General features: G+C 39.7%; 2 protein-coding genes across 12 annotated transcripts in view; one reads left to right on the forward strand and one right to left on the reverse strand.

The window, feature by feature from the left end:
- Nucleotides 1–3,813, forward strand: part of alms1 (ALMS1 centrosome and basal body associated protein) — a 19,574-nt gene extending 15,761 nt beyond the window's left edge. For all 4 annotated transcript variants that reach the window (XM_061695408.1, XM_061695411.1, XM_061695409.1 and 1 more), the window contains 9 exons: nucleotides 31–263; nucleotides 441–716; nucleotides 1,787–1,880; nucleotides 2,003–2,146; nucleotides 2,234–2,466; nucleotides 2,600–2,696; nucleotides 2,808–2,865; nucleotides 2,939–3,038; nucleotides 3,618–3,813. In XM_061695408.1, coding sequence (XP_061551392.1) covers nucleotides 31–263; nucleotides 441–716; nucleotides 1,787–1,880; nucleotides 2,003–2,146; nucleotides 2,234–2,466; nucleotides 2,600–2,696; nucleotides 2,808–2,865; nucleotides 2,939–3,038; nucleotides 3,618–3,677 — 1,295 coding nt within the window. In that variant the 3' untranslated portion in view covers nucleotides 3,678–3,813. The remainder of the gene's footprint in view (nucleotides 1–30; nucleotides 264–440; nucleotides 717–1,786; nucleotides 1,881–2,002; nucleotides 2,147–2,233; nucleotides 2,467–2,599; nucleotides 2,697–2,807; nucleotides 2,866–2,938; nucleotides 3,039–3,617) is intronic.
- Nucleotides 3,796–12,349, reverse strand: part of dctn1b (dynactin 1b) — a 36,833-nt gene continuing 28,279 nt past the window's right edge. For 7 of the 8 annotated variants that reach the window (XM_061695420.1, XM_061695416.1, XM_061695417.1 and 4 more), the window contains 10 exons: nucleotides 11,262–11,423; nucleotides 10,518–10,649; nucleotides 10,306–10,434; nucleotides 9,531–9,673; nucleotides 9,322–9,455; nucleotides 6,831–6,937; nucleotides 6,579–6,762; nucleotides 5,624–5,697; nucleotides 5,463–5,552; nucleotides 3,796–5,253 (listed from right to left, as the gene is read on the reverse strand). In XM_061695420.1, the coding sequence (XP_061551404.1) occupies nucleotides 5,113–5,253; nucleotides 5,463–5,552; nucleotides 5,624–5,697; nucleotides 6,579–6,762; nucleotides 6,831–6,937; nucleotides 9,322–9,455; nucleotides 9,531–9,673; nucleotides 10,306–10,434; nucleotides 10,518–10,649; nucleotides 11,262–11,423 (1,296 nt within the window). In that variant the 3' untranslated portion in view covers nucleotides 3,796–5,112. Of the gene's footprint in view, nucleotides 5,254–5,462; nucleotides 5,553–5,623; nucleotides 5,698–6,578; nucleotides 6,763–6,830; nucleotides 6,938–7,544; nucleotides 8,464–9,321; nucleotides 9,456–9,530; nucleotides 9,674–10,305; nucleotides 10,435–10,517; nucleotides 10,650–11,261; nucleotides 11,424–12,349 lie in introns of those variants that run through there. The other variant, XM_061695419.1, reaches the window with a different exon arrangement.

Here is a 12,349-nt window from a genome sequence, read left to right on the forward strand (position 1 = left end):
TCACGCGTGCGGGTGTTTTTGTGTCGCTAGGTGGCGCTGTGGCGTCGGATGAAAGATTTCCTCAAGCGAGCCAGCGTGACGCCTCCGCAATGGAGCGCCTCAGGTCGGGAGGCGGAGTTACGCGGGAAGCGGACCGATGGCCGCTGGCGCCCTCGGACAGGGAGGCGTGGCTACTGGAGCAGCTGCAGCGCCTGTCTGATCTCATCCTCACCACCGGGGGCGCTGACGCGCCACCCGCCAGGACTGAATTCGGCCAGACACGGGTGACTTCCTCCGCGTCACTTATTTTTTTTTTTTAATGAAAAGACTTCCAGACAAGTCGCAGCCTTTATTCTCTTGACATTAAATGATATCTAGATTAGAAACCAAAATTGCAATTAATTTGTAATTCTATTTTATTTTTGAATCCTTGTTGTTCGTAACGTACTTTGCGGTGGCAGGCGCGCACGCGGCAGCCTCACGCCACCGCGTGCGTTCTTTGTCCCGCTGACAGAGACGAGTCGAGCGCCACGTCGTCCACGCTGGACACGGACCGCCTGGTGCGGGCGTTCGGCGCCCGCCGCATCCTGAGCGCCAAGACGCCCAAGAGCTCCGCCAAGAGCGCCGCCCGCCTCCACAAACTCTACGGCGAAGTGGCCAAGCAGAGGGCGCAGTGGGAGGGGCGGAGCTTCAACACGCCGCCGCCGTCGGACACCACCCTCACCGAGACGTCCAACGTACGTTTGTGCATTGCTTTTTTTTTTTTTTTTTATAACTTTTTTCTTTTCATTAACTTTTTTTTTTCATTATAACTTCTTTTTTTCCTGCCCAGGAATGTGACATGAATCTTGTAAATTTGTTTTTCTTTTTTTTCAACATATGATAACTTTAATCAAAATCATCTATTCTTCTTGACTAAAAAAGTATAACTTTAATCTCATAAAATTTTCTCTAAAAAACATCTTAAAAGTTCATAAAATGTCTGAATTTTTTTGTTTATATGATTATGGCTGCTTTTCTTGGAGCAATATAAAAGCAATCTTGGGAAAATTACATCAATGTTTTTCTGAGAAACACCTTTTCTCAAACAGTAACTTAAAAAAACCTTGAGTCTTAAAACTGCAGCTTGTGAAAAATAACTTTCTACAATTTTTTTGACTGCAGATTACAGTTTTTGGGCGAAAAAATATTATTTTAATCTCATACACTGATTACAGGCGGCACGGTGGACGACCGGTTAGAGCGTCAGCCTCACAGTTCCGAGGACCCGGGTTCAATCCCCGGCCCCGCCTGTGTGGAGTTTGCATGTTCTCCCCGTGCCTGCGTGGGTTTTCTCCGGGTACTCCGGTTTCCTCCCACATCCCAAAAACATGCATTAATTGGAGCCTCTAAATTGCCCGTAGGCGTGACTGTGAGTGCGAATGGTTGTCTGTTTGTATGTGCCCTGCGATTGGCTGGCAACCGGTTCAGGGCGTACCCCGCCTCCTGCCCGATGACAGCTGGGATAGGCTCCAGCACGCCCGCGACCCGCGTGAGGAGAAGCGGCTCACAAAATGGATGGATGGATGGATGGATGGATGGATACACTGATTAACTTTATTCTCAAACACTTGAAATTAGTACAAATGTAATCATGTTATTTATTATCATTAAATTGCTTGAAATTTTTACTTCAAGAAATTCCTCTTCCCAATTTTGTATTTCGGAAGATGACAGTTTATTTTTCAAACTGTTATTCTTGTAAAATAATGCGCTGTGTGTAGAAATAAAAAACAAAATTTCCTTCTTGTGACATATTGTTTGGCAGGCGACTGGCGAGTCGTCGTCGACGGGCTCGTCGTACACCGCGACGCCGCAGCCCAGAACCTCCAAGAAGCCGCTCAGCAGAGGCCTCCAAGCAGGCTAGTAAACAAACAAACAAACAAAACAAAACAAAACAAGCAGACTGACTGCTTTCAGAAATCACATGGAGCGGTTTTTCTGGCTTGAAAGTTAGGTTTATTCGTTTATTCTTCTCTATCAGTTGATGTGGAGATCGTGTGCAACGCGACGCGCCTTCGCACCAGAGACGTGGGAACCATGTTCCCGCCGGCGGGACGAGCGGTCAAAGGTCAGGTGAGCTCCCTCAAGCACAAGAAGCCGCGCGCCCCACCGAAGCTCCCCAAAGGTACGCCGTGACGCCGCTCGAAAGACGGACGCGGGCTCGAAGCGATTCGATGAGTTTGAACGTTTGCGGGAATGTGCGACGTATCAGCGGTGTGGTGGTTCGTCCCGTTGGACGACGACTCCAAGGAGAACCGGCCCGAGGAAGAAGCGGCGCTAGAGGGACTACAGGAGCCGGACGAGCCGGAGGCTCCGAAACCCGGGCCGAGTACGGTGTGGTACGACAAAACGGCCAGAGAACCACTCGGATCGCGACAAGTTGACGACGACGACATTGTACATTTTGCGTCCTCCAAAAGCGGCCATCAAGTCCCTTCTCTGCAGGTTACGCTTCAAATTAACATGCAAAAAAAAGTTTTTGTTCAAACCCACAACGGTTCGGAAGGAGTATACAAAGCTGCCAGTTACTTGTCGATGTAAGACTGTTGTCGTTTTGTGTTTGTGGCGCCCCCCGCAGGAAGCTCTGGCCACGCGACGGGCCGACTTCATATCGCGCTCGCGTCGACGGGTTCAAATCTTGCGTGGGAGGAAGATGAACGGAGGCAGGCTGCCAGGTCAGGACAGCGAACGCAGCGCGTCACTAACGTCACGCTTTTACACACAATTTTCAGTTTCTTTAACAAGCAAGCGTAATTGTTCCAATTTTGACTATAATGGCGTTGCAGGCGGCGGCGTGCCGAGGAGGGCGGTGCCCCGGAAGGAAATGATCCAGCGGACCAAACGGTAACAACATTTCCAGATGTTGTTTTCTTCTTGACTTGCAAAAGATCTCGTCATTGTTGTAGCTTTTGTCCAGGATGTACGAAAGGCTTCCGGAGGTTCTGCGCAAGCTGGAAGCAGACCGAAGGGAAGCGCAAAACCAACTGAACCAACTCAATCTTCAGATTTACAACAAGGTGAACGCACACAAAGACGCAATGTTTGGCTCAGATATTTGCTTTTTTTTTGACATTTCATTTCAAGATTAAATTATTCTTGGGACAAAACTACTCGCAAAAGTATGACTATATAAAAATCAAAAAAGAAAAAAAATTCTCCCCAAAAATATTCATTTTCTCATTAAAATAATTGCCAAACTATGGGTTTCGCACAAACACAAATTCCTGGAAAACAAAGTCATTCAAAATAAAAAATCATTCAAAATAATTTCCTCAACCACTTTCAAAAACACATTTTCGTTACAAAAATCTGACTTGATTAAAAGGTTATTTTCTCTTGAAATGTTTGAATACTTTGTTTTTTTCTTGTCTCTCTCATACAACTGAAGACATTTTTCTGTGTACCCCACAGCACATCACAGTTTTAAATATCAAATTTTCCAACACAAAATGTCAAATAAAAAAATAATAATATGACCGTCTCAAAAAGACTAAGCAACAAATCAATTTTATTTACCAAATAGTTGACTTTGTCCTGAAAATGACTATCTGCATTTCTCATACAACTGAAGCAACTTTTTCTTGCCGTCTTTCTAGAGAATCACCAAACGTCGCCTGGACAACCGCAATGCTGTCGGACACGAAAAGCTTTGGTGAATTCATCCCTGGACTTTTTTATTAATAATTTTTAAATGTAGCACTGAAATCAGGTTGGACATTTTGTTTTAATGGTTATAATAAAATAGGTCACAAAGAATTTTTTTCAAAATTAAACATGGGTTGACAAGCCACACTTTATTGATCAGCATCTTGTGTCCATGCACTACAGACACGCACAAACATGAACATCTACCAATTTTTTTTCATCCTAAACAGAAATGTTTGTGTTACAGCTAAACAAATAAAAAATGTGGTGCCTTCCAGTTAAATGAATTCAAATAATATATTCCACTTGCATGCCTTTCTGTGACTCTTCCAGTCTCTTTTGGAACGTCGCGAGGCTTCGGACATGATGTTCTCAGAGGAAAGTGGCCATTTAGCTGCGAATGTCATCACAGAGATTACAGAGACTGGAGAAGTCACAGAAAGCCTGTCAGAGAACATACCCTGAACTCTGATGTGCAAACTTGGCTAAAAAGGGGGGAGGGGGGTCCACATTTACATGTAGTTTATGGTGGGACGGTAAGTTAACGTCAGTGTTGGGAAGATGACTTTGGAAATGTAGTGGGTTACGATTACAAGTTACACTGTTGAAAATGTAATAGTGTAATGATTCAAATACTTTCAAAAAGTAATATCATTACACTTGATTACATTTCATATTTTTGAACCCTTGGATGTTCTAAAAAAAGAAAAGCATAGATTATTTTGGAATTAATGACATATTTGTTATTTACATAAATAGTAAACTGATAACAAAACATGATAAAATGGAAATAAAAATGTGTGTTGCTTGACCGAAGGGCAAACGTGCACAATTTAGAAAATCTCTCTCCATATGACAAACCAGTTCCATTTAAAAAAAAAAAAAAAAAGTCCCCAAATTTATAAAGCTGAAACTGTTCAAAAGTGTAACTAGGAGTCAGACTAATAGATTGCACCACAAGGTGGCGCGTTAAGCTCATGTTTGGAACTACAGCAGATTGGCACATGACCAGAGAGAGCCCATCATAAGCGTCGGCTTTGGAAGGAGGAAGTAGAAACAAATGTGATCTTTTGTGACAATTTTTCATCCATTTTCTGAGCCGCTTCTCCTCACCCGAGTCTCCGGGCGTGCTGGAGCCCATCCCAGCTATCGTCGTGCAGGAGGAACTGGTCGCCAGCCAATCGCAGGGCACATACTAACAAACAACCATTCGCACTCACATTCACACCTACGGGCAATTCAGTCGTGACGAAAATTGTGATGAACATTTCTAAAAGCAAACGATTAAATTCCATATTTTTCCCAGTAGTGTAATGGATTACATTTGCATTACTCCCCAACACTGGTAACATGCTACATAAGGCTAATAAACGCTCATGACTGCCCAAGAAGCCGCCGGGTACGTTACGGGCACGAGGAAGAAGGCGATGATGAGGTTGACAAAGCTCAGGTGCGCAGGAGGCCGTGGACGTGGCGGAGTTGTCGTTGTGTCAGGAGCAGGCGGTGGACCTGCTCCTGACCCCGAGGACACGGGATCATCACACGGCCAACCAGCACGCAGTCGCCGTCGCGCTTCTCCTCTTCCGCCTCAACGTGACAACACAACATTGATGACACATTTAAGATCAAAAATGGATTTCGGCTTTTTATGGCTCCTCGATAACAAAATACGTGTTAGTTCTCCCCCCCCCCAAAAAGTTCGTACAATCAACTATCATTTTGTTGTTGAGCCCTACGCGAAGGCCTGTGTGTATAAAAGATAACGGCGGCGAGTGCGGCACGCCGCGTGCGCTGACCTTGACGAAGGCGGTGGCGGGAAAGGTGGCAAAGTCCGACGGCGCCCGAGCGCCGGGCTGCTGCTTGACCACGTGCTCGGCCACCTCGTCCTGACGCAAAAGCACAAAACGGACAACAAATCCACAAGTGTGCCAGCGTGGAAACGTGTGTGCGCACTCACCTTAAGTCTGTCCAGCGTGTCGCGCAGCGACTGCAAGCGGGCCGTCTGCTCCAGAAGTTGAGCGCTCGGAGTCACTTGAAGAAAAGCAAACAACCGCCATCAACACAAAATCTTTTCTCTCCATTTGATGCACAACTCATGATGTCTCTTTAAATGATCACATTGTGATAACGTAAGAATATGACAACTGAATAGTATTTGTTTTGTGGAAAGATTTTACATAATTAGAAGATGAGGAAATGGTCACGTTTTGTTCTCTGAAAAAGACTTTTCTTCTAGATAAATGTATTTCTTGCAGGTAAAAAACAACAACTATTTTTTTGTTATTAGACCAACTGCTATGACTTTCTTGGAAAAACAAAACATTGCTTTTACAAAAAATGTGACTACTTTTTTCTCTTTAAAAAAAAAATTCTCCAACGAATTTAACTTTTTTTAAAAATTTAAACATACAAAATGTTTTTGTTTTGCAACAAAATGAGTAAATTGCTGTATTTTTCTGACCAAAAATAATAATATAAAACTACTTTTCCCTTGAAAAATGTCTTACTTTAAAATGAATTGTTTGATTTTTATTACAAAAAAAAATTGTTTCTTGGAAAACGACTCCATCCACCCCCCAAAAAACAAAACAAAAAAAACAACAAAAATAAATCAACCTTTGACTTGGAAAAAGTTTTTTCTACCTCAAAAATGAAACTTACTTTATTTCTTCATTCTGGTAAGATTGTAACTATATTTCTTAAAAAAAATATATATATATATATATATATATATATATATATATATATATAACTTGAAAAATGTTGACCGGTTTACAACATTTTTTTCTTAAACAAAAATTAATTAAAAAAAAAAAAAAACGTTTTTTTTTTGAAAATTTTGTTTTCCTCAAAATTAATGTGCTCTTGTAAGATTACAAGCAGGGAAGTTAAAAATGTCGTCCGATTCGTACCGGGACATTTTCCGGTGATGTCGACCACTTTGACATTGGCGCTCATCTGCAGCAACGTCTCCAGCAGCTGGTCCGTCTTCCTGTAGAGGGCGCCGGAGAGCGGCGCAAGGCCGCCGTCCCTTGAGGGCAGCTTGGTGACGCGCAGCGGGGGCAGCGCCGCCAGCTGGCTTCGCATCTTCTCCGCCTACGGGGGGCGCCATCGTTCATTCCAGACAAGAAGCACGAATGATGGCGTTCCACCTGGCGGGTTACCTTGAGCCAGTTGTTTTGATTCTTGAGCTGCTTGATGCAAAGGCGCTGAGCTTCCAGCTGACATGTCAACAGTGGTGAGTCCACCACCTGGACGCCTGACGCGCAAGCTGCACAACCCAATGCAACACACACACACACGCATTAATGCCAAACAATGATATCAAATGTTCAAATAAATACCCCAAAAAACGGAAATCTTTAGCTGTGCAAATGGGGGGAAAAAAGTCTGGTTAGATTACTTTTTTTCATGAATTAAAAAAACATTTAATAAATCAGAAAATAGGTTATTTAAAAATGGCATATTTATTCATTATTATGGTAGTGTGACTTTTTTGCTTTTAGTCCGATAAAAAGTTTTGAGGGAAAACGCATCTTTTTCTTGAAAATACAAAAAAAAAAAAAAAAAAAAAAAAGACTTGTAGGATTACGACTTTTTCCACACAATTTTTTTTTTTTTCAAACATACATCTTTATTCTTGAAAAGTTTATTGAAAAATACAAACAATTTTTGCAAAAATAATATTGTATGCTTTTATTTTACTACATCGTATATAGAATATAAACAATATTTGGTAAAAATTATTTGATTGAATTAATATTTTTCCTGAAAAATGACAAAAAAATTATTGGAAAAAAAATGACTTACAAAAAGACATTAAAAAAGAAGGCCGTTCTTTTTTGCAAAAGAAATTACTTCATGATTTCATACTTGAATGATTAGAACTTTTTCAAGCAAAAACTTTTTCTTGAAGGAATAAGACTTTTTCAAAACTTGCTTTTCTGATAAAACTTTTTTTCCCCAGCAAGTAATTTGACTTTTTCCTCAAAAATATATACTTCATTCTTTTAAAATGCGCTTCCTTCTTGAAAAAAAAAAGTTATTTTACTTTATTATTTAAAAATACATTTGCAAACTTATTTCTTGAATTTAAAAAAGCCTTGGAAAAATGACATGAATGTAAAAAAAATTCTCAACAAGTGAACTGTGGGTCACGTTTTACAATTGTGAACGGCGACATAATAATAAGAAAAGTTCAAATAAATGAAAAAAAACCTAATCTTTGGACGTGCAAAATGAAATCATTTTTTTAAAGCATTTTCAAGCACGTTTGCATGCTGCTACCTTTTTGTTCCTCTGCACATAAAGCATGTCAATTGAGGGATTGAAGAAAGGGGACAAACATGTCATTAACAAACACGCATAAGAAAGAAAAATTAATGATCGGCAAAATGCTTCATCAGTGACTCATGCAATAAACCCCCCAAATTGTATGTGTATAAATACATATAAAATTATTGGAAAAAGTAAAATCTGCATTTTTCATCCGGACTTCATTCTTGCAGGGTCACTACTGTTTTCTTGGAAAATAAAACTTTTCTTCTTGAAAATATTGGACTTTTTTTGGGTTTTTTCAAGAAAATACGTCCATTTTTTTCCCCAAGAAATGCTTGGGTTCAAAAATATACAAGCATCTTCTTCTAAAACGCAACATAATAACATTTATTGACACAAGTGTCAACGGCAAAATTAATAATAATGAAAAGCTTACATGATTACAAAAGTGAGCTTTATGTCCGTGCAAAATGAAAGCACATGACATGCACGTTTGCAAGCTGCTACCTTTTTGTTCCTCTGCGTGTCAACAGACAGTTTGAGAAAAAAGGAAAAAAAAAAAAAAAAAAGAGGACAATCAAACATTTGAAAAGAGAAACATTGCGGATTCCGCAAAATGACATCATCACTCACATAAGAAACCAACCAAGATGGCTTTTTAAAATTGTTTTTATTTTTTTTTTGCTATCTGGATCATGTTTTTTTTTTTTTTTTTAAACTTTGACTTAGAAGGAAATTTTGACTTAATTATGGTTGGACTGTAACGTTTTTCCTAATTTTGAGGGGAAATAAAAAAATAAATAAATAAATAAAATACTTGTTCTTGATAAAAACGACTTCTCCCAAAAAAATAAACATACATTTTTCAAATGTGACTTCCTTTTTAGGCGAAAAATATTTAGTATCCAACATCGTAAGACTGCAACTTTATGAACCAAAAATGCAGATTTTGAGCAAAAAGCAAAATGAAAATAGTTTTTTCCCCTTTTCCTTTAAATAAAAACACAATTTTAACTTTGTAAAAACAACTGAATTCTTTTAAGATTCAGAGCTTTATCGCCAAAAATCTTTTGGAGAATCTCCTCAAATTTGAATTTTCTTGAAATTGTTCTTTTCTTCTATTCTTTACTCTTAAGGGATTCCATTTTTTTTCCCTGGACTAGTATTTTTTAGAATGATTTTTTTTTCTTGAAAAATGTAAATAAGTTCTAAGCAGTTATTCTCGGATAGTTGAAATAATTGCAAGATGAATGTAAGGCTCCGTCATACTTTGTTTTCTCTCTTTTTTTTAAGCATATAGATAAGTACACTATATTTCTTTTGCATGTCTTTTTCAAACGTGGCGTGATCAAAAAAACAAAGGGAGGGCGTACTCACCGGGCATTCCGGGCGGACCGCCGCCGGCCATCTTGGCCTGACCGCCGCCGACGACGCGTTGCTTGAGCTCGGCCTTCTCGGCCTCCAGCTGGTCGATGTCGGCCTGCAGCGCGTCCATCGTCTCCTCGAAGTTCCTACGGGCGTGCAGGAGGTGGCGTCACGCGGGCGCCTCGGAGACGCCGCCGCCCCGCACCGGCCCGTCGACTTACTTCTCTTTCTTCTTGAGGAGGTTCTGCGCTTCGTCCAGTCGGGTTTGAATCTTCTCCACGCGCTCGTCGGCGTCTTTGGATGAGCTGTCCAGCTTCTTCTCCAGCAGGCTCAGCCGCACGTTGGCCTCGCTCAATTCTTCGCCCTGAAGAATAGGAATGACTGAATGTTGTTGTTTTTTTCCAATGATTTTCAAGAAGAAGTTTCAATTTAAGTTTTTTCTTCAAGAAAACAATTTTTAATAAAAAGTCACTTTTCAAGATTTTTTATTTACATTTTTTTTAAAGTTATATTTTCATCAAGAAAAACAAAAAAAATACATTTTTAACAAGTTGCATTTTTTTCATATATGAACTTTTCCATAATTACTGATTGATTTGCTTTTTGTATTTTTTTTATTTTCAAGCATGAACTCAGAATTTTAGGGGGGGGGGGGGGGAAAGTACTAAGACTACAACAACACATCTGCAACTTAATGAGAATTTCTTTTTTCCAATATTGATCATTTCACTATAATACAGATTTTATTGTACAAGAAAACAGTTCAAAATCAAGTCAAAGAAAAAAAAAAGAATTCTTAATCGTACGAGGAAAAAGTTGCACACAAAGTAAATTTCTCGAGAAATTTTCTTTGCCAAAGAAGAAAAAAAATCAGCTTTTTTTTTTTTTCCAAGAAAAACTTTGGATGACTTTTCTTCTTTGGCAAAAAAGTAGCATTTATTTAAAATTTAAAAAACAGCATTTTAGTCAACAATAAATACATTTTGTTGTTGTCACCTTAATCTTGAGCGATTTCTTGAGCTCCTTGATGACCGTCTCCCTGTCCTCCAGCTTCATCCCCAAACCTTCGGCGTCCGTCATCTCCGCGCGAACGGCCGCCGCCCGCAGCTCCACGGGAGGCGTGTCCTGACGGACCCCAAAAAAATGAAAACAATCATCCCGCCGCGCATCACTCGCTAATCACGAAGCATACGAAGGCGTCGCGTCACCTTGGCGCGAGGCCGCTCGGCGTCGTACTCGCCCTCCTGCATGGCGGTGGCCATCTTGTTCATGGTCGCTATGACGACGCAGCACGACTGACGGAGACACTCGTACGGGTTCGCGCCCGGCCGGCCGTAAATCTGAACGGAGACAACGTCGCGACTTCAACCAGAAAATAATGGGCAAATTATCAAACTAAAAAGGGAAACATTTCAATTACAAAAACAAAGTAAAAATGTAAAAAAATATATATATTATTAAATGAGAATGAACTCCACAAGAATCAAGTTGTAATTTGAGAACGAAGTAAACATTTTATTCAAAAAAATAAGAAAATAACAACTTCTAATGATATGAGGAAAAACAATGACAGCAAAGTAAAAAAAACATTTTAAAAAATAAATCACATTACTAAAATAAATAGTAAATTATACCAATGAAAACTATACTATAATATTATGAGATTTTTTTTTTTTTTTATTGAGAAAAAAAGTTGTCATATGATGAGAAAAAGTAAAAACTTTATGAAAAAAGTAATGATAGTCAGAGAATTAGTTATTTGAAAAAAGTTGTAATATTCTGAATTTTTATTTTATTTTTTTTTAAATCATGATATCACAAGAATAAAGTCTATAAAAGTCTATAGTCTGTATTATCGGGATAAAATCAGAATTTTCTGGTGAAAAAAATAAAAAAGTCGTATGCGAAACCACCGTCGGCTCGGACGGGAAGTGGAGCGTGCGTGCGCCCACCTGCTCTCCCGCCTTGAAGGCCACGTCCTCCAGCTTGGCGGCCGCCAGCCCCTCGTGCTCGCCCAGCGGCGACATCATCTGCGCTCCGGCCGCCGCCACCTCCTGCAGCAGCGCCACCGCCCACGTCAGCTGCATGCGGCACTCCCGCAGCGTCTCCGACACCTGCCCGCACAACGTTTCATTGAAAAAATTCATTTCTTGGAGAAAAAGTTTCATTTTCTTTACAAATGACAACTTCTTTTAAGAAGTTAACATTTCTTTACAGAAAATGGTTTCAATAAAAGTTACATTTTTCAAGAAAAGTTTACTTGGTTTTTTTTTTTCAAGAAAGAAATCTGTATTTTCTAAAAATAAAGGTTTTGTTTTTTTCCACGTTTTTATGTAAAAAATATTTTTTGTCTCTATGCGAGCCGATGGGCATAGATATCTTGCCGACGTCCCCGTTTTGGATCATGCGCACAGATGGCTAACCGCGAAAGCCAAACATGGCGAAAGATGAGGCCTGTTCTCATCACCTCTCACAACTTTTAAACCAAGGAAAAGTTATTGGAGAAGGAAAAAAAAAAGCTTCAAGATGTTTTTTTTTTGGGGGGGGGGGGGGGTCTTTTTCAAGAAAAAAAAAATTCTGCATTTTATCTGAGTAGGAAATACATTTTAAGCATTTTCTTTACAAAAAAAAAAGTTACAATTTTTCCAGCATTTTGAGTTTTCAACATAACGCAATGGACGAGTTTAATAACTAAAACCAAAATAGGACACAGTTACATTTTTCAAGTTTTAAAGTTTCATACTCCAAGAAAAGGTAGCTTTTTTTTTTTTTTTCAAAATAGGCTTGAAATTTTGATTCTAAGAAAAAAAAGAAAATGGTAATTTAATTCAAGAAAAAAAAAGTTCCAAGAATTGTTCTTTTTTTTTTTTCTTTGAACTCATTAACATTTTCATAATTATTGACCGATTTATTTTGAAGTTGAAAGGGAAAGAAGTACTAGTCGCCGAGAAGCTGTGCGGCCCGGATTATTGCAAGTCTTGCGTTTGGTGTCGCCCGCAAGACGCAAAAGCTTCTCCACGGCCGTGCCGCTCGCTCCGCT

The sequence above is a fragment of the Phycodurus eques genome, chromosome 14 (genome assembly GCF_024500275.1).
Source record: "Phycodurus eques isolate BA_2022a chromosome 14, UOR_Pequ_1.1, whole genome shotgun sequence".
NCBI classification, from domain to species: domain Eukaryota; kingdom Metazoa; phylum Chordata; class Actinopteri; order Syngnathiformes; family Syngnathidae; genus Phycodurus; species Phycodurus eques.